Raw genomic sequence first — 24,857 nt, forward strand, 5'->3', positions numbered from 1 at the left:
TAAGTTTTTGGCTTGCTCCCTCATGATTTATATCTTCACCTAATTTGTTTCCCAAGTACAAATTTTTGAAAATAATAAATAAAAAAGTATTCCCTCCGTCCCATTAGAAATGTCTTGGTTTGAAAAACACAAAGTTTAAGGTGAATTGAATAATTACTATTTTTTACTTACTAAATGACAACAATGCCTTTGGAAATTGGGTCCATTAATATTGTTTATTAATACTAGTTTTGTGTGATTAAGGGTAAATTTGGAAATTGATTAATAAATTTTGAAAATGAACATTTGTAATGAAACAAATAAAAAAAGAAATATAGACACTTCTAATGGAACGAATGGAGTACTATTTTAGGACTTCTTATAAACTATTTTTGGAACTTTTTTCTATATGTAATTATCAATGCTAATAAGTGAAGAATGAAAAGTCAACGTGTATTTTGGATTTTTGGTATAATGTTTATTTGGTTATGTTACCTTTTTAAGTAGAGGTGGGCAAATAAACCGGTTAACCGAACCGACCCGAAAACTGAACCTGAACTGAAACCGAATCAGTTTGAAATCGATTATGTAAAAACCGGTTTGTAATTTTCTCCACCAAAACCAGTTACAAATCGGTTAACTAAACCGAAATCGGCCAAAACCCGAACCGAAACCGATCGTACCATGGTAAGAAACCGGTTTCAACCTGAACCAAAACCGGTCATAACCCGGTTTTTTCTTTTGTTGACCAAACCGCACCGGTTTTAACCCAAACCGGTCCTGAGTTTTAAACCGGTTTGTACACCTCTATTTTTAACACAAGTCCATCAAATTTTAAACATCATTTAATCTTTTAAAAATTTGAATTTTATAAATAATGATAGTCGATTTAAATCATTGTTAATTTGATATTACTTCTATTAGGGCTGAGCACGGTTCGGTTCGGTTATTAGGCGAAACCCAAATCGAAACTGAAGTAATCGGTTATTTGAATATGCAAACCGTTCGGTTTTCGATTTTCTGGTTTTTCAGTTTTCGGTTCTTCAGTTAATTTCGGTTTTTGGTTCGGTTATTTTCGGTTTTTTTTTTCAATTATATGTTGATATTGCAAAAAAAATTTAAGAAATGAAAATGCATATTTTAAGCTTGTATAAGAGCGTGTTAGAGTACCACAGTCCACATATATATTGAATTCAAAAAACAAAAATAAGCACGTGTTATACGTGGAACTATACAAATACAAAGTTGGTAAATAGAGTTTAAAAATTAAAAAACATTAAAAGTTTAGTCCCGGTCTTCATTTACCATCTTATTTATTTATCTTAAAGGTTTAGTCTTGATAATCTTTATCATCATCAATCGGTTCGGTTCGGTTTTTTCGGTTTTTTAATAATGGATAACCGAATCGAAACCGAAATTTCGGTTTTTCAAAAAAACAAAAAATTAATCGTCGGTTAATGCTTCGGTTCGGTTTTTTCGGTGCGGTTTTTCGGTTAATTCGGTTTCGATCCGATTAATTCGGTTTTCTGCTCACCCCTAACTTCTATAACTATAAAAGGTTAATGCAAAGACTTGCAGCTTATATTTTGTAGTGATTATTTAGAGTTAATGGTCATTTTCGTCCCTGTGGTTTGCTATTTTCGTCACTTCAGTCCAAAATTTGAAATTTTGTCAATTTAGTCCTTATAGTTTTAAACATTAGCCAATTACGTCCCCTCGTCTAACGACATCCAACTACGTCGTTAGTTTAAGGGGTATTTTTGTCTTTCTCCTGTTTATTTTTAGTTAATGGTCATTTTCGTCCCTGTGATTTGATACTTTTGCTACTTCAGTCCAAAGTTTGAAATTTTGTTAATTTTATGTTTAATTTAATTCTTTTTTTTTTTGCTACTTCAGTCCATGATGGAATTCATTGGTAAAGTGGTCAGGGTAATCCCTAAAACCGAACTATACCGACAAAACAAAAATCGTTTATCTGATTAATGCATAATAGTTAGGGTTTAGAGATTTACGTATCGTAGTAAACACCTAGGGTTGAAATCAACATCAGAATGTCGAATATCCCGCATTTCCATGTTTGCTCAAGAAATCGATGCACTAAATCGCATGTGTGTTCTTCAAATCATGCTATTGTTCTTGAATTCGTCGCATTCAACCCTAGATTTGTTGTCGATTTGAAGAATTCAAGAACATCACAATTTGAAGAACACACATGCGATCTAGTGCATCGATTTCTTGAGCAAACATGGAAATGCGGGATATTCGACCTCTTGATGTTTGATTTCGACCAAGATGTTTGCTACGATATGTAAATCTATAAACCCTAACTATTATGCATTAACCGAAGAAACGATTTTAGTTTTATCGCTATAGTATGGTTTCAGGGAATTACCTTGAGCATAATTTCACCATGGGGGAGAGTTTAGAAAATGTCTAGAAACTAATCGAGGGGGGGTATGATTATTATTATCGACAGAGTAAATGTAGACATGTTTTGTTCGATGCTCGATGGTTTTAAGCTTGGATTATGCTCCTAGGGGGGAAAAACCTGAATTAAATTAAACATAAAATTGACAAAATTTCAAATTTTGGACTGAAGTAGCAAAAGTATCAACCATAGGGATGAAAATGACCATTAACTAAAAATAAACAGGATAAAGACAAAAATACCCCTTAAACTAACGGCAAAGTTGGATGCCGTTAGACGAGGGTACGTAATTGGCTAATGTTTAAAACTATAAGGACTAAATTGACAAAATTTCAAACTTTGGACTACCACGTGGCAAAAGTAGCAAACCACAGGAACGAAAATGGCCATTAACTCGATTATTTATTTCGGGAAAATCATAATCACACTTTAAGTTAAAACGATGGAACTTAGTTGTAAAATAACTAAATAGAAAAGATAATAACATTTAAATAGTTTTGAAATGATATTAATACTTTGGAATATAGAACAATGAACAAATAATTATGGCAATTACATAGAACAAAATCAAGAATAGTATTATATGTAAGTTTGATGAACGTTTGGGAGAAACTTATCAGCTTTATAAAACACCTGAAAGAACTAACAATTTTTCAAGAAAAAATTACACTAAAATAAGCTTTACATCCACAACTATTGCACAACAAATTTCACCTCCTTGGTTCTTTATTAGCTCTACTCCTCACATTTAACATCCAAATGTTTGTTTTACACTCAACATACAACGAATTAAATATCTAACTTACATTCCATAAATATTCATCATACCCATGTTTGCTTTACTCATCAGTTGTTTCACTTCCTTAAAACACCCCCAAAAACGTGGCGACTGCGAAAAGCAAGAACAAGACTCCGCCTATATACCCGACCTGACAGATTCCAAGTATTATTCCAATTTTAAAAAGTTAAAAAAAGTAAAAGAATCTGAAATGAATTGACTGAGTCAACATAAAGAAGTACCAGTTTCTCCGATATATAATTGGCAAGAAACGCACCCCCGGCTGCTGCTATAGACGTTGCTAAAAGGTGACCAACAATGGCTCCACTTGCCACACCCCATGGAGACTGTCATAAGTAAATATTTTACAAATATAGTTAATTAACTGGTAGTTATAATTATGATATTACACGTGCTCGAGCCTAAAATATAAGCCCGTTTAGTAAACAAGTGCGAGCCTCATACACTGAGGTCGGCTAAGCTTGTGACTTGTGAGCCTAAACGAGCCTGCGAGCCTCATACACTGAGGTCGGCTAGGCTTGTGACTTGTGAGCCTAAACGAGCCTGCTGTTTATATATTATTTAACATAATAAAACATATGTATTATTGATGCAGGGATGCACCTGAGCTGCCCCGAGAGCTATGGTTGCAAGCATTGAACGGTCACCCCATTCCTACAAATCACATAATTATCTTAGATCTTAACAAATAATCCGCTTCAAACCCACAAAAAAAGAACAAAATATTAACACTTTTTAACATAAACAATGTAACAAACTATAACCGTATACAGAAAAAAGCGTTACCGCAAAAAATACAAGACTAAACGACTTCCACAATATTTCAAACGGATTCTTGAGCTGCTTTGACGCCTGAATTATACCATATACAAAAATTAAAATCTCAAATTATTGATTTAAATAATAAAAAAAGGTGATGACCATTGATTACCTTTTCTTTAACTAATTCCTCAGCTTCGGCTAATTCATCAAGTTCAATACTACTTTTGTCACCATTTATATTATTTTTTGATGGTAAATCCCATGCATCTTTAATGGCTTTAAGGCCAAAGGACATTAAAAGAGTTACTGCTGCATATTCTCCAATTGGCAATGCTGTTTAAAACAATCATGAATAATTAGAACTATTTTTAAGAAATAGGGATAAATAGAGATGAAAGGAGATTAATGGCTTGCTTGAAATTGAGCTGGTACTGAATTAAATATCCATCCAATTACGACTGATAAAACAGTCATTAGTGATAAAGCACCCATCGATCCCAAGATAACCTGATCATCAGTTTCGAGTCATTAAAGCATATGCGATACTAATAGTTTAGGTGTAAATTTATAACGCGAAATTCGCAGGTTTGGGTTTTAGTTTAGGGTCGAACCAGTGAACCCGTTTAGTTTCGTGTTAAGGTCAACCCAGCGGGTTGTGGGATGACCCATTTAACCCATGCATACTTTATTTTATTTTATAATATGTTTTTATGCAATAGACTAAATTGGTTTGGGTATGTTTTGCCAAAATTTAATACTTAACAGAAAAGTGACATAAGATTTTATAATACAAATGTAATTGTTTTATACAAATATGTACCTTTTGTTGTGAAAATATAAATTTAAAGTATTAGTATGTGAAAACAATAAAAAAGTTTCAGGGTCAAACAGGTCGTGTTCAGGTAAACCCGCTAATACGCATGCTGTGTTCGGGTCCACTTGTCGGACACGATTTGCGAGTTTGGTTTTGTGTTAAGTTTACGGGTCCATGTCAGGCTAGACCCACCAACCTATGAACAAGACCCGTCTAACACCCCTAAAATTTCGACCCATTTACTTATGGATGGGTCTATTCGGGATATATATTTCATCTCTAACAAATCAAACTGGTAAAAAAATTTGCTGAAAAGGAAGGGGGGCAAAAGTTGCCACCAAAACATGATTAACAAAATATATAGTGTTTGAAAATACATTAGAATATCGAGAAAAGATCATTTTGGTAACATAATATTTGCGACGCCAAATATTTATACAAAATATAACATGTATGGAAAGAAATTGTTCAGGGTCAAATAAAACCCAACCAGACCCGTGCATTTTGCCACCTCTAGTGAAATACTTTTAATTAAGAAATGTGGAGATCATACCAATGTTTTCTCATATTGCATCGCCAATAAAGCTGCAATGAAAAACGTCTGATAAAGTAAAGAAAGGGGATATTAGTAGCTACATAATGAGAAATATGAGTTTATATAAAAATGCTGTTAATATGTGGTTAATATTTAGTTACCTTATCTCCAATTTCTGAAACAAAAATCAATGTAAAAGCAGCAGTGAAGCCTGACTTTGCGATTGCTGCTAAAAGAGTCGAAGGCGCGCCCTTTCCAAAGGCAATTATTGAAAATACTAAAGCATATCCAGATAGCACGAGGACTATTGAGACCGGATAAGGTGTTTGACTAGGAAACTTATTACTGCCCAACACAAAAGAAAAAAAAAATATGGTTTGGTAAGTCGTAGTGCACCAGTTATATCATTTGCATTATAAAACTAGTATTCATTTTTTTTGTTAACCATGATGAAGAAACGTGGATCTACTCACTGGTAGCAGATCTACTTTCCTCGGGTGTGATTATACTATTTCACCGATGGTTCTTCTGGATCCGTGCTCTTCCACCTACAAAATGAACAGCGCCGTTACTTACCCCTCAGAAAGGGACAGAGGGGTCCTCTTTGGGGTAACCCTCCGGCGTGAGAATCAGTATATTGTGGAGAAGATGATAATGTCTGTAAGGGAATCTCAAGAGTATTGCTTAATAGCTGAATACCCTCTGATTGTGAGACTGTGTGTTTGTATGTAACTGACTGTGAGTGAATGTAATTCAATATGATTGAATGTGATATCACTGCCTGTAACTGTCAATGATTGAGTATGAATGTCCTCATCAAAGTGGAGTTGATGCTGTATTTATAGTGCTAGGGTTTCCACTGGTTGGGCTCAACCTCGTTGGCCTCCTCCAATCGCACTGCGCCACGTGTCCTCTGGGACACCTGGCGCTTTCTCGTTGGTTGTAATCACGTGGTAGCACATGTGTCATGCTGAGTTGTCGACCTTTCATTTGGCAGCTGTCAACATCAGCATATTCTTACTCCTTAAAAAGATGCCTTCTGGAAGGTCGTCTGACGTGCACAATCAAGGTTGCCCTAATCCTGATTTGGATAAGGACGAGGTTGATTATGTGCACGTATGATATGCGCCCACCCTGAGGATGCGCGAGGTCTTCTCTTTATTCTCACGCGCAGATATTTCATGCGCAGATGTGATATGCACGAGCATGTGATATGCGCCGCGCGCTGATGCGCTGCGCGCATATGTGATGCGCAAGCATATGTGTGCCTGGGCAGATGTGATATGCACGGCCGCGCGCTGATGCGCCGCGCGCTGATGTGATGCGCGAGCATATGTGTGCCTGGGCATATGATGCCTGAGCATGTTTTGTATGCGCCATGCGCATAGGTTTTGGCTTTGTGCCTTCATAATGTCTTTATCTTGTGGTTGACCCGCCTTGCTCGGTGTTGAGGCGGGTACATACCTCTTCAAGCCCCTCCAGTCTAATGTGTGTCTTATCTCGCGCGAGCGGGGTAAGATAGATATTAGACTTACTGATTTGGTCTTTTAAAAGGGGTTTTGTCGTTTTCTTGGTTGTTTCCATCGTTGCGCGAAGTTCTATCCATTTGGTTGAAACGAAGGGTCCAAACACGTGGTTAGTTGGTGGTGACGTGCGCCGTAAACGTGTCAGACATTTCGTGTGCTAGAGGTGCTACAGTTGCCTTTCATGTCCCCTCACACAGCTGTCTTGAACACGTGTCGCGCTCGCATTGGTTAGCACCTGCGAGTGGGGGCGCGTCTCTGCTCCGTGGCAGGTCAGTTACGTTTTCATGTCCCCTCAAACAGTGTCAATGACACGTGCCGCGACCACGTTGGCTCACAGCTGCGAGTGGGGGCGCGTGAAAATCCGATCAGTTGCCAAATTTCTCTCTCCTGGGCCTATAAAAGCAGGCCCTTAAGAAATTTTCTATCTTCATCTTCATTGTTGCAAATTTTCGAATTTCTGCCTTTCATATTCTGAATTGAGTGTTTTCATCGTTTCAAAACTTCTATTATTTGCTGCTGCAGTTGTATGTCTGATAGTTCAGACTCGTCTAGCCCCTCAATCACCTCTATTGCCTCTCGAAGACGCCGTGTGAAATCTGTGGTGATGTCGACATTGAAGCAAAAGGGGAAGGGGAAGAGGGTTGTTGAGACCACATCGGAGGAAGTAGGGAGGACCAAGGCCACAAAAAGGTGGAATGAAATCCCCTGCAAATTGAAGCAGGCCGATCTCGACAGCCTCATCGCCTCTCAGGGCTTTCTCCCCCTGTTTGGCTGCATGTTGCCTGGGGCCGGGCAAACGGCGGCGGACCCGCCTGCCGGCTATATATCCCTATATAGCCACTTTTTCACCCACTGCAACCTTCGTCTCCCGATAACAAGGTTTGTGGGTGCACTGCTGAAGTTCTATGGGATTCATATATCCCAAGTCCATCCGTTTGGACTCGTGCGCGTGACTCACTTTGAGTTCATGTGCAAATCCCAGCGCGAGGAGCCCACTCCTCGGCGCTTTCAGTATTTTTACAAGCCCAAGATCCAAGACAATTGGTTCTCTTTTATTCCTCGCAGTCAGAAGGTGAAGTGCTCCACTGTTTCATTCAAGAGCCTTCATGACTGGTCTGAGAGGTTCTTTTACATAAGGGCTGGTGTGATCCCCATCCGTATGACCATGCGCTCTATCTCTTCTGCGCCTGCGGATGAGGGTGTCCTCAAGAACCCAACTGGCGCCTGGGTTAAGAAACTGACCGCCGAACCATCCCCCGCGAAGAAAATTCGCGAGGAGGCGCTGGTGGGTGTCGGCATGAGTAGACTGTGGGCCGACCGCGCGCTTGAGCCCGTTATCCAAGTCGACGGGTTGTGTAAGTTTATTTCATTGCTTTATTTCTTTTTCTGCGCGAACATAATTCTTTTGCTGATATCACTTGACTTGTTTTTGCGCAGTCACCAAGGATTATATCCTTGCCGCTTATGACGATCAAGTGGAGGGTGGCTCCGTCGCGCTTGGCGCTGGGGAGGTTGGTTTCCCAGATCGCTTCGATGACATGTTCATCCCAGTGGATCTGGATTTTGACTTTGACAGTGACGCGCCTGGTAAGCCTTCGCACTTATGCTCATTCCTTTAGAATACCCAAGTTTATTAACAGTTCTGTTGCTTGTTTTTGCAGATGCGCTTGAAAACTACGAGCTGGAGCTCGTGGAAGAGGAGGAGGAGGAAGAGGAGGCGCCCCTACTAAAACGCAAAGCTAAGGGGAAATCTGGCGCAGGGGCCAGTAAGAAACAAAAGAAAGATGACACCCCTGTCGCTCATCCCCATGCTCAAACGAAGGGACCTAAGGAAACCCAGGTGTTTACCACCAAGGTTTCTTTAGCTTCCCTGCCTGTGAGAGTGGGCCGTCCTCCTGTCCACTTGAGGTATGGTGGCGTCACCTCCTCCGTTCGCGCGGCTGAAGAGAGAAGCAGTGCCGCGCCTGCAACAGGTATACTTTGCTTGTCTTCATCTGGTTGAATTGTTATTAAACCTTTGCTCCTTTGAATGTTTGCAGAACCGGCGACGGTAGCAGATCAGCCGCAGGCGCCACAAGGTGCTACGGCTGCGCCGGGGGCTGCGTCGAAGTCCCCTGTTCTACCCTCTGAAAAGGGTAGAATGAACTTTATGGCGATGTTCGCCGCGCGAACAGAATTGCGCCAAGGTATGTTTTGCACATTTGTCTTCTGTATTTTTCTTTTGGATTCAGTCATAAACCATTCTTCCTTGTTGATTTGTTCATAGGAGTTGTTGCTGGCGCACAAGTTGCTGGTGACACTCCTGGCGCCGTTGCCGGCGCCGCTGGTTCTGCTACTGCTCCTGCTAGTGCTGAGTCTCCCCTTATTGGGATTACCAAGGAGCAGGAGACCGTATTGCGCGCCGAACTGGCGGCGTCGAGACCTCCCTCGCCTCCTCCTACACGCAGCCCTCCCCGCGAGACTGGTTTGGAGCCCTCCAGGTCGCAGGAGAAGAGGCCTATTGAAGAAGATGAGGAGGATGAGGGGGCTCAAGCTGAAGACTCCTTGGGAGACCGCGCCAGCCCTGCGATGCCACAAGAGTTCGCAGCGCAGACTTCTGGTGGGGCTGGCGCTGACTTTTCTGCTTCATCCCCGCAGGTATGTTTTAATTTGTTGCTCCGCCGCGCATACCTCCATATAAGTATGTTTTATGACTTAGAACATTTCTTGTGTTTTGCAGGAAGGTGACCACGTTTACCGCCCGAGATGGAATATTAATGAAGACAGTTCCTTCCAATCCATGGGCGTATGCGAGGACTTCTGGGCTCATGCCGTGCCTCCTACTGAAAGGAGGTATCAGGAGGAGCGCACCCGCGCGGACTTGCTGAATGACCATATTTTCGCTGGGTCGGCTTTCTTTGCTGCCTCCCAGGAGCTTCGTCGTGATTATATTAAAGTACGCGATGCTCTTGTGGAAGCCCAGCGAGAGGCTAAGGTGGCCGCCTGGAACCTTTCTGATGCTCGCGCACGAGCTGAGAAACTCCAGGCGGAGCTCAGCGAAAACCGAGCAAGTGCCAACACCGCCTATATTAAGCGCGGGCATGAGCTCCAAGCTGCGCGGGAGAAGCAGCAGGTGGCGGAGGCCGAAGTTGCCAAGTACGCGCGTAGAGTGCGTGTCTTGGAACAGCAGGCTGAGGCGCGTGACCAAGCTATCGTCCAGAGTATCACTGAGAAATCATCACTGGAGAGCGAGGTTGCGCGCCTGTAGAGGGAGTTGGCGGCCGCGCAGGCCGATAGAGATGAGGCCTTGGCGACGGCAGCGTCCAGCCAGGAAGCACTTGGTACTGCGCAGGCGGAGAACGAAAAAATTTTGGCGGCAGCAGCGTCTGATAAGGAGGAGCTAAAAAAGACCAAGGAAACTGTTGAGTTATTAAACTCCCAGGTTCCTGCCCTCGAGACGTCTGTTGCTGGCCTCGCGCAGGATCGCCAATGGCTGGTGTCACAGGGCATGACTCGTTGCGCTTTGGCGATGAAATATTCCGCCGAGTTTCAGGCCCTTGTGATGGACTGCAATGCTGCCGCGCGCTTGGTGGGTCGAGCTGAAGGGTTTACGGATGGGTATGAATATGGCATGTTGAAGAAGAACCCATCCGAGTACCCTTTCAAGAGCGACGCGGCCTGCGCGGACATGGCCGCGGTGGGGGAGAAGTATATGAATACTCCCATCCCCATCCTTATGCAGGTACCTTGACCTCAATGAGTTTTACTTGATTAATTTTCCAAGTGTTTTGTACTCAATACTTTTCTAATGATTTTGCAGATAGCCGCGCTTGCTGACCAGCCCGACCTCGGTGCGCTAAAGAAGTTGCTCGATGAATGCGAGAGGGCTGGTAGCGATGATGGTGGCGCGGGGGATGTTGCCCCTGCCAGCGGCTCTAGCGCTGCGAAAGAATCTGCTCCTGACACCGTCGTGATAGAAGACTCCAATGAGGAGGAAGAACTTGACTATGGTCAGTTCGGAGATGAGGAGCAGGCCGCGCCAGATGCTGCGGGAGATGATGAGGGTGATGAAGTGGCTGACGTCGACGTGGAGACTTGAGAAGCCCTTCATCAAATTTTATAATTTTTTTTTATACTTGTAATTTGTAACTCATCATACTTGTAAATTTCAATGCTATGGAATGAAACTTGTTTTCTCTTTTTTACATCTTGCGCATTTCCATTCATCTCTTCATGTTTGCTTGTATAGATATAAGATATGCTTGCACGTTAAAATAAGAACAAGGTTGTAAGGAAATTATTCACTTAACCATAGTCCTATTTTGTAAGTGGTTTCGCAGTATCTTGTTTATGCTGACATGCGCGATAACTTTTCACAATTCCTTTTTCGCGCGTCGTTGTCGCGCGGTTTTTATATGGAAGTATGAGTTTTAGCCATTACATGTCAGCATGTGTTACTCAGATACCCACTATGATTCCGAGCGCGACCTCGACCTGAGACCTTAACAACTATGATATGGCATGTACTTTGCCTTAGTTGTGTTTAAGGATTTTTATGATCAGGCTGCGCGGGATGTAAGATGGATGTTTGTGAGTGTTTTGAGCTAAGGCTCTTTGTTTTGGGCTAAGGCCCTGACGTTTTAGAGTTAAGACTCATTAACGTGTTTGAGCTTAGGTTTGGGCTAAGGCCCTGACGTTTTAGAGTTAAGACTCGTTAACGCGTTTGAGCTAAGGCTCGCGCATGTATGTTTTACTTCGTTTTATTTTGTTTTGAAGTCAATATAGTGTTGTCATATTGCTCCAAATTAATAAAGGAAGTGTGAAACATGTATGCAAAGGTAATAGAACAAATATTGAAAGATAGCGCGAATCATCATTCATGATGGCTTAAAAGCCTTGATTACATATTTGAACTTTTACATGAAGCATTTTCTAAGCTGTGCCGCGTTCCACGCGCGCGGTATCTTTTTTCCATTCAAATCTTTTAAAGTGTACGCGCCTTTCCCCAAATCTTCTGAAATTTGATAAGGTCCCTCCCAATTGGGGGACATTTTTCCTGGGGGTATCGCGCGGCTAGCTTCATTGTTTCGAAGGACAAAATCATTTTTCTTGAAGTGGCATTCTTTAACGCGCTGATTATAATATTTTTCCAGCTTTTTCTTGTATTTGGCTTCATTGATGATAGCCGCTTCTCTGCGCCCTTCAAGCAAGTTGAGGTCCAATCTTCTTTCGCGCTCGTTATCAGTCTTGCTCATCATGAGTACCCTATGGGATGGGCATCCAATTTCTGCTGGGATCATAGCCTCTGTCCCATAGGTTAGGCTGAACGGGGATTCGCCATTGCTAGTTTTGCTTAATGTCCTGTGCGCCCACAGGACATTAGGTAACTCTTCGACCCAAGAATGGGATTCTCCCTCCAACCTTTTCTTCAGCCCATTTAACAAACTTTGATTCGCGCGCTCCACTTGGCCATTCCCCTGAGGGTGGTAGACCGAAGTGAAGATTTGGTTGATGTGCAATTCTTTGAGCCAGCTGGATATCTTCCTGTCAGTGAATTGTTTGCCATTGTCGCTCACAATTTCCATAGGAAGGCCAAAACGGCAAATGATGTGGCTCCAGATAAATTGCTTCATCGCCTCAGCTGTGATTTTTGCTAGTGGCTTGGCTTCAACCCATTTTGTGAAATAGTCTACTGCCACTACCAAAAATTTCACTCGCCCTTGCGCTTGCGGCAGGGGCCCCACAATATCAATGGCCCATTTGTGGAAAGGCCATGCGGAGGTCACTGGAATCAAGTTGTTCTTTGGCCGCATGGTGTTTGGCGCGTGGCTCTGACATGCCTTGCATTTTTGGATTTCTTTTAGCGCATCCAAGTACATGCCTGGCCAATAGTAGCCTGCGCTCATTGCCTTGGCAACCACCATGCGCGGGCCAGCGTGTATTCCGCAGATTCCTTCGTGAATCTCTCTAATCACATAGCTTGCGTCTTCAGCATCCAGGCATTTCATGAGCGGTCCAAGATAAGAGCGTCGATATAATGTACCCTCAAGTAGTTCATAGTTCTGCGCCATGTGTCTTATCTTCCTCGCCTGCGCGTTGTCGTCCGGTAACTTCCCCTCCTTCATGAATTCCATTATTGGAGTTATCCAGGATGAAGGGGTTGTATGAATTACAAGGACCGATTGCGTTTGCACTGACGGGTTGCTCATTACTTCCACCCTGACATCTTTGCCAAAGTGATCAAAATTAGTTGATGCCATTTTACTCAACGCGTCAGCGGACTTGTTTTCGCTGCGCGAGATGTGTATGATTCTGAAGAAGTCAAACTGCTCAACGAGCTTTTTTGCCTGCTCTAGATATAGAGGCATTGTGTTCTCCTTGGCGTCATATAGGCCGTTGACCTGAGCAGCTACCAAGTAAGAATCAACATGGGCCTCTAGCCTTTTAACTCCAAACTTGCGCGCAATGCGCAGACCAGCCAGCAGGGCTTCATACTCAGCCTCATTGTTGGTACTCTTGAAATCCAACCTAATAGCATAAGTATATTCATGATTATCAGGGTCCACCAGTTTGAGGCCTGCGCCGGACCCTTCGCTGTTGGAGGCTCCATCAGTGAATAGCCTCCAAACATCTTCTTCATCATTTGCTCGCGGAGGGTCTACCTCGCGCTGAGCTTCTTCAATCTTTCCCTCTGGGATTTCCGTGATGAAATCCGCTAAAACTTGACCCTTTATTGCTGGACGGGGCTTATAGGTGATCGTGTGTTCACCTAATTCCAGCGCCCACTTTGTCAGCCTTCCGGAGAGCGCAGGGCGTCGCAAGACTTGCTGGATGTTGTAACCAGTCAGAACTTCAATAGGGTGACCATTGAAGTATCTATGGAGCTTGCGCGACGCGTGTGTTAGTGACAAAACTAACTTTTCCATGATGGAATAGCGCGTCTCAGGGTCTGTGAGCACCCGACTCACATAGTATATTGGCGTTTGGATCCCCTTACGATCCACCAATAATACTGCGCCGATGGCGCGATCTCCAGCTGACAAGTACAATGTAAGGGTTTCGCCAGGAAGTGGAGCTGTGAGCGCGGGCAGCTTTATGAGACATTCTTTTATCTCAGTGAAAGCTTGCTCAGCCTCAGGCGTCCACTTGAATTGGCTCTTCTTCAAGCAGTTCCTCAAAGTGTTAACGAATGGAGTAGATTTGCTGGCGTGGTTCGCTAGGAACCTGCTGATTGACACCAGTCTACCATTCAGCTTCTGAACCTCTTTCATGGTGGATGGTGAAGTCATGTCAAGGATGGCTTCCACCTTTTCAGGGTTCACCTTGAAACCATCCTTAGTGACCATTACACCAAGAAATTTCCCCTCTTCCGCGCCAAAAGTACATTTGCTCGGGTTGAGCTTCATGTTAACTTCCGTTAGGCGCTGAAGAGTTTCCTCGATGTCTTTGAGCATTTGTCTCTCCTCCCTGCTCTTGATCACCAAATCATCAACGTAGACTTCTAGATTTCTTCCGATTTGTTCACTGAAAACCGAATCCATAAGTCTCTGATAGGTTGCGTCTGCATTCTTTAAACCAAAGGGCATTTTTGTGTAACAAAAAACACCCTTGTCGGTTCTGAAGGCAGTCTTGTCTTCGTCCTGTGGTGCCATTTGAATATGGTGATAGCCTTTGTAGGCATCCAGGAAACATTTGAGCTTGAATGGCGCCACGGAGTCCACCTTTGCGTCGATGTTTGGTAGGGGGTAACAGTCTTTCGGACATGCTTTGTTGAGGTCCTTGAAGTCAATACACATCCTCCATGACCCGTTGCTTTTCTTTACCATCACAGGATTGGCTACCCACGTCTGGTATCGGATCGGGCGGATGATGTTTGCGCGCAACAGGTCCTCAACTTGCTCATTCATGGCCTTCGCCTTTTCATCCCCCATGATTCTCTTTTTCTGAGCAATTGGCTCCACCGACTTGAACGTGTTAAGAGAATGTTGCGCCAAGTCTCGCGGGACCCCCGTCATATCGGAGTGTTGCCACGCGAAAACCGACGTGTATTTTGTGAGCAACCTTTTCATTCTCAATCTCGTTTCGTCTGAAATGGTAGCGCCAATTGTGACCGTTTGCTCTGGGAATTTTGGGTTTAAAATCCACTTCTCTGGCGCATTGTCCGCCATTGGAAGTTTCATTCTCCCTTCCCGCGGCGTGCTTGTCACTGCGCACAAATGATCGCGGTAAACAAATGTTACGCCTGTTGGTGTAGGGAACCCCAATGCGCCGTGCGCTGGCGACGGTACAGCATTAAATTGGGCAATCGTTCCCCTACCCAGGATCATATAATGGCATGACGTGGTGGGCAAGACCAAGAAGTTGACGACTTCTGCTCGCTTATGCTCATCATCCCCCATAGTTAGTTCAAACTGAATCTGGCCTAGGGGATGGATGATTTCATTTGAAACACCACAGATTGGTGCGTTCACAATTTCGAGCCGCGCTTGGTCTGCCGGGTCTAACTTTCTGAAACATTGCTCATACATAATGTCAGATTCGCTTCCAGTGTCCACCAGGACCTTTGACACTTCGTAATGAGCAATGTGTGTGGTGATGACGAGAGGACTGCTTATTGAAGGGCCTCCCCTGATTCTTGGGAAGATGACTTGCTGCTCGCGCCAATCCCCGTGGATTTGCGCGCTTCTCTTTTTTGACGTCTGCCCTTGTCGTCCCCCCTCAGCCACACAGATTCTTTTGTATTTCTTACTGGCAGAGGCTCCTTCCGGTTGCTCATCTTCTATTCTTTGGTTTTTCACCAAGTGAGCCAGCCTGCCTGATTTTACATCCTTCTCGATCGCATCCTTTAAATGATGGCATGCGTCGGTGTTGTGGCCCGGGGACCTGTGAAATTCACAATATTTGCCACTGTTTTGCGGTCCCTTGTAGTGTAGTTGCTTGGGGGGCTTGAATTGAACATTCTCAGTACTTAACACCTGTGAAGGTGTTTTAGTGAGGGGTGTCCATATTCTTGGCAGAGGTCTGCTAGGATCTCTGCCGCCCTCCCTCTTGTCACCCTCCCCGCGATTACAAACATCTTTTTGGGGCTGGGGTGAGCTTGGTTGCGCTTGTTTTTCCGCGGAAGAAAAACTTGTTGGCTGCAACCTGGACCATACAGAGTTCTGTTTGGCCCTCTTCTCTTTGTTGCGCGGTGATTCTGCCTGATGCGCTCTTTCTCTTGCCCTATCTTGGGCAATCTGTTTTTCATTTCTCGCAAAAACTCGCGATGCCTCCATTAACTTGGCCCACGTGGTGGGCATGCCATCTTTGCTCACGAGAGCTCTTCGTAATTGATCACTGCGCGCGCCTTGTATAAAGGCCACGCGCAGGAGTTGCTCGGTTATACCTCCGATTGCCAAAGACTCCTGATTGAACCGAGTGATGTAATCTTCAATCGTCTCATCATTCCTGCGTACGCAGTGCATGATGTCATCAGGATCGCGCGTGTGCCTGCGCTGCTGTACGAAGTGGGCTTGGAACTTTTCTAATAGTTCCTCGAACCCATCAATTTGCCCAGTCGGCAAGCTCTCGAACCATACTCGCGCCGCGCCCGTTAGGCAGCGAGCAAACATATGACACCATGTTGGCATCGTCCAGCTCTCTAGGTTTCCCGTGTTGTAAAAACCTTGCAAGAAATCGTCTGGATCTGTCGTGCCGTCATATTTACCCAAACCACTTGGCATCTTGGTCTTATGCTGGATGGGAGCCTGCGCGATGCGCGCAGTGAACTTTGAGTGTTTCACCAAGATGGCTGGTCTGTAGGGTGTGGTTACGTCCACTTGCCCTCTGACTGGTGGGCTGTACGGCATGTGCAGATCCAGATCGGCTCTGGCTCCAGGCGCCATGTTCACAGGCGCGCGGAGCTGTGAGCCTCCTGCATGAGTATCCCGCGTCTTCCTCATGCTATGCACTTCTTCATCACTGAACTCAGTGTGTGCAGTGTGAACAGAATGTCCTTCTTCCGGCGCGCGCGGCCTTTTTGTAGTCTGCTTATCAAAAGCTTGCCTTTGTGTTTGGTCGGCTAGCTTCTTCTGCTTGACCATTTCATTGTACTTTTCCATCAGACACCGCTGCTCGTTTATGAGCCATTCATTCGGATCATTTGTTTCTTCTTCTGGACCCATTGGTCCTTTCAGTTTCGCGCCGGCCATATTTTGTAACGTGAGATCGTCTGGAGGAGTTTCAGTCTGGCCGTGAGGGGTTATGACGTATGGACGGTTGCTGGTGGTACGCGTAGAATCACGCGGAACCCTCAGAACCTGCTGTCCGTCGTTAACACCCTCACGTTCAATATCCTCCAGAGCTTGATCAACGTTACGAACGCCAGAAACCATGGTGATTGATTTTTTTTTTATAGATCTGATGAGATCTGATTGCCGTTTGTTGTAACAGTGGATGGCGCCAATGAAGAAACGTGGATCTACTCACTGGTAGCAGATCTACTTTCCTCGGGTGTGATTATACTATTTCACCGATGGTTCTTCTGGATCCGTGCTCTTCCACCTACAAAATGAACAGCGCCGTTACTTACCCCTCAGAAAGGGACAGAGGGGTCCTCTTTGGGGTAACCCTCCGGCGTGAGAATCAGTATATTGTGGAGAAGATGATAATGTCTGTAAGGGAATCTCAAGAGTATTGCTTAATAGCTGAATACCCTCTGATTGTGAGACTGTGTGTTTGTATGTAACTGACTGTGAGTGAATGTAATTCAATATGATTGAATGTGATATCACTGCCTGTAACTGTCAATGATTGAGTATGAATGTCCTCATCAAAGTGGAGTTGATGCTGTATTTATAGTGCTAGGGTTTCCACTGGTTGGGCTCAACCTCGTTGGCCTCCTCCAATCGCACTGCGCCACGTGTCCTCTGGGACACCTGGCGCTTTCTCGTTGGTTGTAATCACGTGGTAGCACATGTGTCATGCTGAGTTGTCGACCTTTCATTTGGCAGCTGTCAACATCAGCATATTCTTACTCCTTAAAAAGATGCCTTCTGGAAGGTCGTCTGACGTGCACAATCAAGGTTGCCCTAATCCTGATTTGGATAAGGACGAGGTTGATTATGTGCACGTATGATATGCGCCCACCCTGAGGATGCGCGAGGTCTTCTCTTTATTCTCACGCGCAGATATTTCATGCGCAGATGTGATATGCACGAGCATGTGATATGCGCCGCGCGCTGATGCGCTGCGCGCATATGTGATGCGCAAGCATATGTGTGCCTGGGCAGATGTGATATGCACGGGCATGTGATATGCGCCGCGCGCTGATGCGCCGCGCGCATATGTGATGCGCGAGCATATGTGTGCCTGGGCATATGATGCCTGAGCATGTTTTGTATGCGCCATGCGCATAGGTTTTGGCTTTGTGCCTTCATAATGTCTTTATCTTGTGGGTTGACCCGCCTTGCTCGGTGTTGAGGCGGGTACATACCTCTTCACATGAGAACTGGTTAATATAAAATTCGCGTGACCCGCTAATACCATACTAATCAACAGGCTCAGGTAAGTCGCAATTTGCGTTGGGAAGGCTGACGAGAGGCCAATTACTCAAACGGTCGACCCATACATGGATCGATGGGAATGTGGAAAAAGAGTAAAGAAATGGGTCGATAACTGCCCAAAAAAAAAATTAACTAACATAAAATTTCTTTATAATAATTTGGTTTTTATATAACTTGTTAGCAAGTAAGTGAGAAAAATGCTAGATACTTCTAGCAAATGTTTAGATAAAACTCGTATAGGAGAATTATTATCATATCAAAATTTGTTGTAAGCATGACAAATGAGCCTCTATTTATAAGTTATTCTACAAGCATGCACTTAAATTCAGTCAAAATAACTGGCATATTGGCTAGAGATCTGAATGAAATAATAGAATTTCTTTATTAAAAGAATTTCACTAGAGGTGCAAAATGCAGGGGTCGGCTTGGGTTGCATTTGACCCAAAACACTTTCTATCCATACATGTTATATTTTGTATAGATATTTGGCGTGGCAAATATTATTTTATCAAAATGATCTTTTTTCAATAATATTCTAATTTTTTTTCAAACACTTCATATTTTTTATAATCATGTTTTGGGCAACTTTTGGCCCGCTTCCTTTTCAGCAATTTTTTTTACCAGTTTGACTTGTTAGATAAAACATATCCTGAATAGACCAATTCATAAGTAAATGGGTCGAAATTTTAGGGGTGTTAAACGGGTCGTGTTCGTGTGTTGGTGGGTCTAGCCCAACGGCCGATACGGACCCGGAAATTTTTAACACAAAACCAAACCTGCAAGTCGTGTCACACACATGAACCGAACACAACACGCATATTAGCGGGTTGACCTTAACATTAACACGACCTGTTTGACCCCGAAACTTTTATATTTTATATTCTTTTCACATATTAATACTTTAAATTTACATTTTCACAACAAAAGGTACAAATTTGTATAAAACAATTACCATAACCAAAATATTAATTCCAGTTAACATACCCATTATTCTAGACTTTAGTTAAAAGAGAATAAGAGATAATAAAAGAAACAATTTTAAACATAACCAAATTATCGAAAAGAGATTTTATGTTGGTTATTTTTTTTCTTTTGAGTTATTGACTCGTTTCTTCACTCTTTTTTCCAAATTCCCATTGATTCATGTACGAGTTGACACTCTGGGTAATCGGTCCCTTATCACAGACGGCCTTCAAGAGGTTATTGTTGGAAACCAGTAGCAGTAGAAGCAAGATTCAAACGTGAGACTTCGCGTAGAGGGGAATCAGGTTTGAATCTTGCTTAACTTAAGTTGGTGCATATATATAGATTATAGATTACAAGCATGCCCAACTTAACAAGAAAGGCATAAAGATCAAATCTTTACAAGAAAAGATTTAACAATTAAAGTTCAAAAGAGTTCACTTGCCTTTAAATTAACAAAAACTTGAGAAATCAAAGTTGGGTCATGAATATGATGGATATTGTATCAACATGTCATGCTTTTATTCCAAATCTACATATAAAAGTATCAAATAACATGTCTTGAAAATGATGATTGAAAGGTAACTCACATATGTGAAGAACTATCACTCTTTGGATCATTAGAAGATAAACTTTGGTTGTCATTTTCATCTCTCTCTGCATAGCCCCCGGATCCAACTCCAACGTTAGATGCGTTTACTCTAACACCATTCCCTGCTGAATGCGGTTTCAACACGCCTCTACATTGCACTGCATAAACAAGAAAGTGTTATAATATCTTTTGCTATATAACAAGATACATACACTCACAAAGTTATTTAACACACAAAAAACAGCAAGTCAACCAAATAACTTAGGGCATCAAATTAGTCAACAAATCATGTCAAACAATGTATAGGTATAATTTTACAATAAATGACAATATTTGCACCCGAAATTCTAGACTAGAAAGGCCACCTTAAATAGATATCCAAAGAACTCCAAGATTTAAGACAGGTCGTCAAAACTTCTTAAAAACTTCTACCTTTTAAGAAAATTTAACCCATAGGTGCAGTAATTCTAGTTAAGTGTCAAGTAAATTCCAGGATAAACACATTCTTGACTGATGTACACAATTGGAAATTAGAACAGTCTGCAAGCATGCCTTTTAATAAATGCAGTAAAAATACTTTCTTTTATCTTAAATTCAAGATCTTTAAAGCATTCCTTTCAAGTCAATAAACAAAATATCTACAAAAAATCTGTTTACATGTACAGAATACATCTACATCATGCTTTTATAATTGTTCTTTCTTTTCTTTTATAACTTTCTTTTTTATTTTAGTGTCATCCATATAATTTTAGCATACTTATTGGTTGTATACAAATTTTAATGAAATATGGATTTTTGAGAGAGTTTTTGAACGAGAATCCTTGTCGTATGATCAAGATACATTTTATTAGGGTTAGGTTTTGGCAGTTGTCATGTATTTTGTATACGAAATTAAACTTCTAATGCATTTTTTATAAAGCAATTAATGTCTAAATAAAAATTTTCTAAGCTGACCCCTGCCAGGGCTGCCGCCCCTTGAACCTGTAACATCCCGAAATTTCCAAAATAATATTAATTGTATTACTTAATAATAGAGGGAAAGTTTACTCGGGTTATCGGGAAATAAATAAATAGAGTAGGAGTTGGTATGGGTCGGGCTAGTGTTGGGTAATGGATATGGGTTATGGACTTGGGTTATGAAAGAAGGAAGGAGAGTCCATGGGCTTAAGCCCATGACCCCTAAATATAAATACCATTAATCACCATTTAATCCTCATTCTCACATATTCCATACACCACCAAAACACACACAACACCATCTTATAACCCGAACCAAGATCCGAAGGCGAAAACCCGAGCTTGTTGGTGATGGAACGTCGTGACGGACCAAAACAACATCAAGGCTTAACCGGGTTCGTAGTTCGACTCGTTCAAGGTACGTTTATAGTTAGAAATCGTTCGTATAGGTTCGGTTTGATTTGGGAAGTCATAGATCTGTGTTAGTTTGTTATAAACGAACCTAAAACAACAAATATTACTGGAATTGATTAGCGTTTGATAGGTTAATTGTTAACCTAAAAGAACCCGTAACCTATATGCCTAAATCGCACCCCTTAAACATCGATGTTAGACCGATTTGATGGTTGGGGTTTGTAGGCGCTGGTCAGACGATTACGTGGATACCTAAATCGAGTTATTTGGTTAAGAAACGAAGATGATTAAGGACGAACAGTAGCTGCAGCCGACAACTTCGTCTGCAAGCTAAGTTCACCTGATGAACTTCGCCTGCAAGCTAAGTTCGCCTGATGACAACTTCGCCTAAAAGCTAAGTTCGCCTAAGGGTTAACTTCGCCTAAAGCTAAGTTCGCCTAAGGGTTAACTTCGCCTAAAGCTAAGTTCGCCTAAGGGTTAACTTCGCCTAAAGCTAAGTTCGCCTAAGGTTTAACTTCGCCTAAAGCTAAGTTCGCCTAAGGTTTAACTTCGCCTAAAGTCGAGTTCGATTAGAAAATAAATTATAAACGATAAGTAAAAGTAAGCTAATACTAGGCCGCCAGATTAGATCAGGCGAGTATTGATACGTGTAACTTATACAGTCAGCCGAGCTCAGTTAAGGAAGGGATTTACAACTATCGGAGGAAGAGGCAGAGTTCAGGTGAGTTTCTAGCCCCATTTCCTTGTTATGTTTTCGGGGCTGTGTGCATACTCGATGTGAAGTGTGAATACACTTACCTTAAGTGGTAAGTGTATGCTATAGATGTTATACGAGGTATATATTTTATAATGCTTGTCGGTACGTGAACGATCTTCGGATATTGCACGTATCGCCAAGGATAGTAAATTCCAAGTGGTTGATAGTGTGTATGAATGTTATGATGTGACTTGTTTATTACGTAAATACTGAACTGATATGAAGTGTGATATAAGCAGGTAGAGGTAGAGTGTGTTAGAAGTGGCAAGAGTCTAGTAAGGGTGTTAGTGGCATAACGTGAGTGCGTGATAGGGAAAGCCTGTACGTGCCATCGTTATTATGTGTGTATGATTGTTGATGTGACTTGCTTATTATGTAAATGATATGAAACGTGTTGTAGACAAGTAGAGGTAGAGCGTGTTAGAAGTGGCAAGAGTCTAGTAAGAGTGTTAGTGGCATAACGATAGTACGTGGTAGGGTAAGCCTATACGTGCCATCGTTATTAAAGTGGCAAAGTGGCATAACGTTATACGTTATTAAAGTGGCAAAGTGGCATAACGTTTTACGTTATTAAAGTGGCAAAGTGGCATAACGTTTTATGTTATTAAAGTGGCAAAGTGGCATAACGTTATACGTTATTAAAGTGGCAAAGTGGCAAGGTGGTAGGTGTAAATAAGAGGCTAAGTGGTAAGGTAAGCAGGTTAGATAGTGGACTACGTGTGTGCGGATACGTATATGATGCATGTAGTGGTTGTATGATAAGTTGCTTGATTAACTAGAACTCACTCAGCGTAGCTGACTTTTAGTATGCACGCAGGTGATCAGACCAAAGAACTAGCATGAGGATGGCACATGGAATGGATTGAACGGCTGGCATCTTAAGATGGAAGAAAAGATGTTTTAAATATAATGACTTGTTTTATAGTATCAGATAAGAGATTGAATGTTTTGTAATGAATGCTTCAAGTAAACGTTTTCGCGAAAGTTTTAATTAACTCTGATTGCAAGAACTGTGTTTATGAGTAAATCCGACGTTAAAGTAGGGCTACCGGGTTCGGGGCCTTACAGGATCCTGCCCCCGGACCCCCACCAAGGGGACATTGCCCCCCTGGTACCCCCCCCCCCCCCCCATTACTTAGGGGTTTCTCCCCTAAGTACCAATAGGGTGTTAAATCATAATAAGATCAAATAAGTGTACACCCCGCACCCGACTTATTTCGATTCATATTACAATTAACTTGATCAACAAGTTAATCCCCAATTACACTAAAATCACTAACACATGTGTAGTGGGCGTTAAACGCACTGCCATCATGTCAGGTCACCAAATCAAGCGTTACACACCAAATCAGCCGCCAATTGGGGGGCACTTCAGTGGTGGGCATTAGTAGGGGAGATAGTGCTAACGGGTGGGAGTGGGGCAACAACTTTTTTCAACCAATCACACTCACCTATTCATATTTTAATAAAGAAAAGATTAAATGACTTGGCTAAACCATTACATACGGTTGATGGTTTAGTTAGTGTATGTCCATCCGCCTATGTGGCAAATTACTACTAAGCAAGTGGCAACTATGCTTAGCGGCGTCTGTGTTCAGTACCACTGCGAGCAGCGGGACGTATTACTGAGATTTTCCACTAATACTACCGTTAACTTCAAGCAGTTATAACCGTCACTCTTTTTCCTTTTTCGCAAGGAAATCATTTGGTCTGATTTAGATGCATACTAAATTATAACCTTGTTTTCACATGAAACAAATCTCTATCTTATCTTGATTTCCTATACACCCCAACCACTTTAATCAAATGTGGAATGAATACGAAGCCTACACTTTCCCAACAAAAATATGTTAAAATAAATTTATATATAGCTTACATGAAGAAGTGGCTCTTGCGGGCAGGTGGCAATAAAGGCAGCTGTTTTCTTGAATTTGGCGAGGCTAATACTGGAATTTGATGGAGAATTAAGCCTGTCATCTCTAAACTGAAGTGGAAGTTAATTCAGATCCATTGGTTTGAGTAAGTAAATGAATGCAGTTGAATCAGTCGTTGGGAGATGCAGGCGGGCGTGTGGGTGGATAGAGAACAGAAAGATGAGATAAAATCATCAAAAGATGCTTCTAAACGATGTCGTACACCAATTGCTCTCTTATATGGTTAACGGGTTGCTTCAACATGGATTTTGTGAGTAGATGTGAAAATACCAATTAACCAGTTTCTAATTTTCTATTAACTGAATTGGTTTCTGGTCAAACGGTCAAAACAGACAAATTCAATAAAGATTCCGGTTCCTAATTGGGCTTGGAAGGATCTATTAAGATTCCGGTTCCTAAGTATTGGCAATTTTGTTTAGCTGATGAAGATAAGGTGCTCTAATAAAAAATAATTATTTTTATCATTTAATTACATGTAATTATTACAGGTAAGTAAGGTTATTTTTACAGGGAATAAGTGGAAAATACAAGCTTGGAACATATCTTTTTCTTATGATTTTAATTTAATTATTAAGTTGGATAAACAATGTCAAGTAGATTTAAAGTGATTTTAATCTTAATTATAAAAACGCAACACAAATTGAGTTGTAAATGATTATGAAAAAAGAGGGATTCACTTTAGGTTCATGTAATGCGACAACAAGCTAATCATGAATTCTATTAAATTGATTGCGCATTAATTATTAGACCTAGTAGTTTGGTTGTGATGGCAACTAGAACCTAATCCGAGTAGCTGACACATCTAAACACGATCTACCTAAGTACCAGTTTTATAATAAGAAGGTCAATTATTATGCAATGACTAACGGTTACCG

At 42.2% G+C, this 24,857-nt stretch overlaps 1 protein-coding gene across 1 annotated transcript; it reads right to left on the bottom strand.

The window, feature by feature from the left end:
- Positions 1 to 3,110: 3,110 nt before the first annotated feature.
- Positions 3,111 to 24,035, bottom strand: LOC143560557 (protein PAM71-homolog, chloroplastic-like). The gene is made up of 10 exons (XM_077048838.1): positions 23,944 to 24,035; positions 19,919 to 20,078; positions 5,479 to 5,662; positions 5,336 to 5,383; positions 4,379 to 4,475; positions 4,138 to 4,301; positions 3,993 to 4,058; positions 3,810 to 3,860; positions 3,428 to 3,532; positions 3,111 to 3,336 (listed from the first exon to the last, which is right to left on the bottom strand). The coding sequence occupies exons 1-10, from the start codon at positions 24,023 to 24,025 to the stop codon at positions 3,271 to 3,273; spliced, it is 1,023 nt and encodes a 340-aa protein (XP_076904953.1). The 5' UTR covers positions 24,026 to 24,035; the 3' UTR covers positions 3,111 to 3,270.
- Positions 24,036 to 24,857: the final 822 nt, after the last annotated feature.

The sequence above is a fragment of the Bidens hawaiensis genome, unplaced genomic scaffold, assembly GCF_021521415.1.
Source record: "Bidens hawaiensis isolate Kalapana, Puna unplaced genomic scaffold, B.hawaiensis_p1.1 tig00020412_1, whole genome shotgun sequence".
Taxonomy (NCBI): domain Eukaryota; kingdom Viridiplantae; phylum Streptophyta; class Magnoliopsida; order Asterales; family Asteraceae; genus Bidens; species Bidens hawaiensis.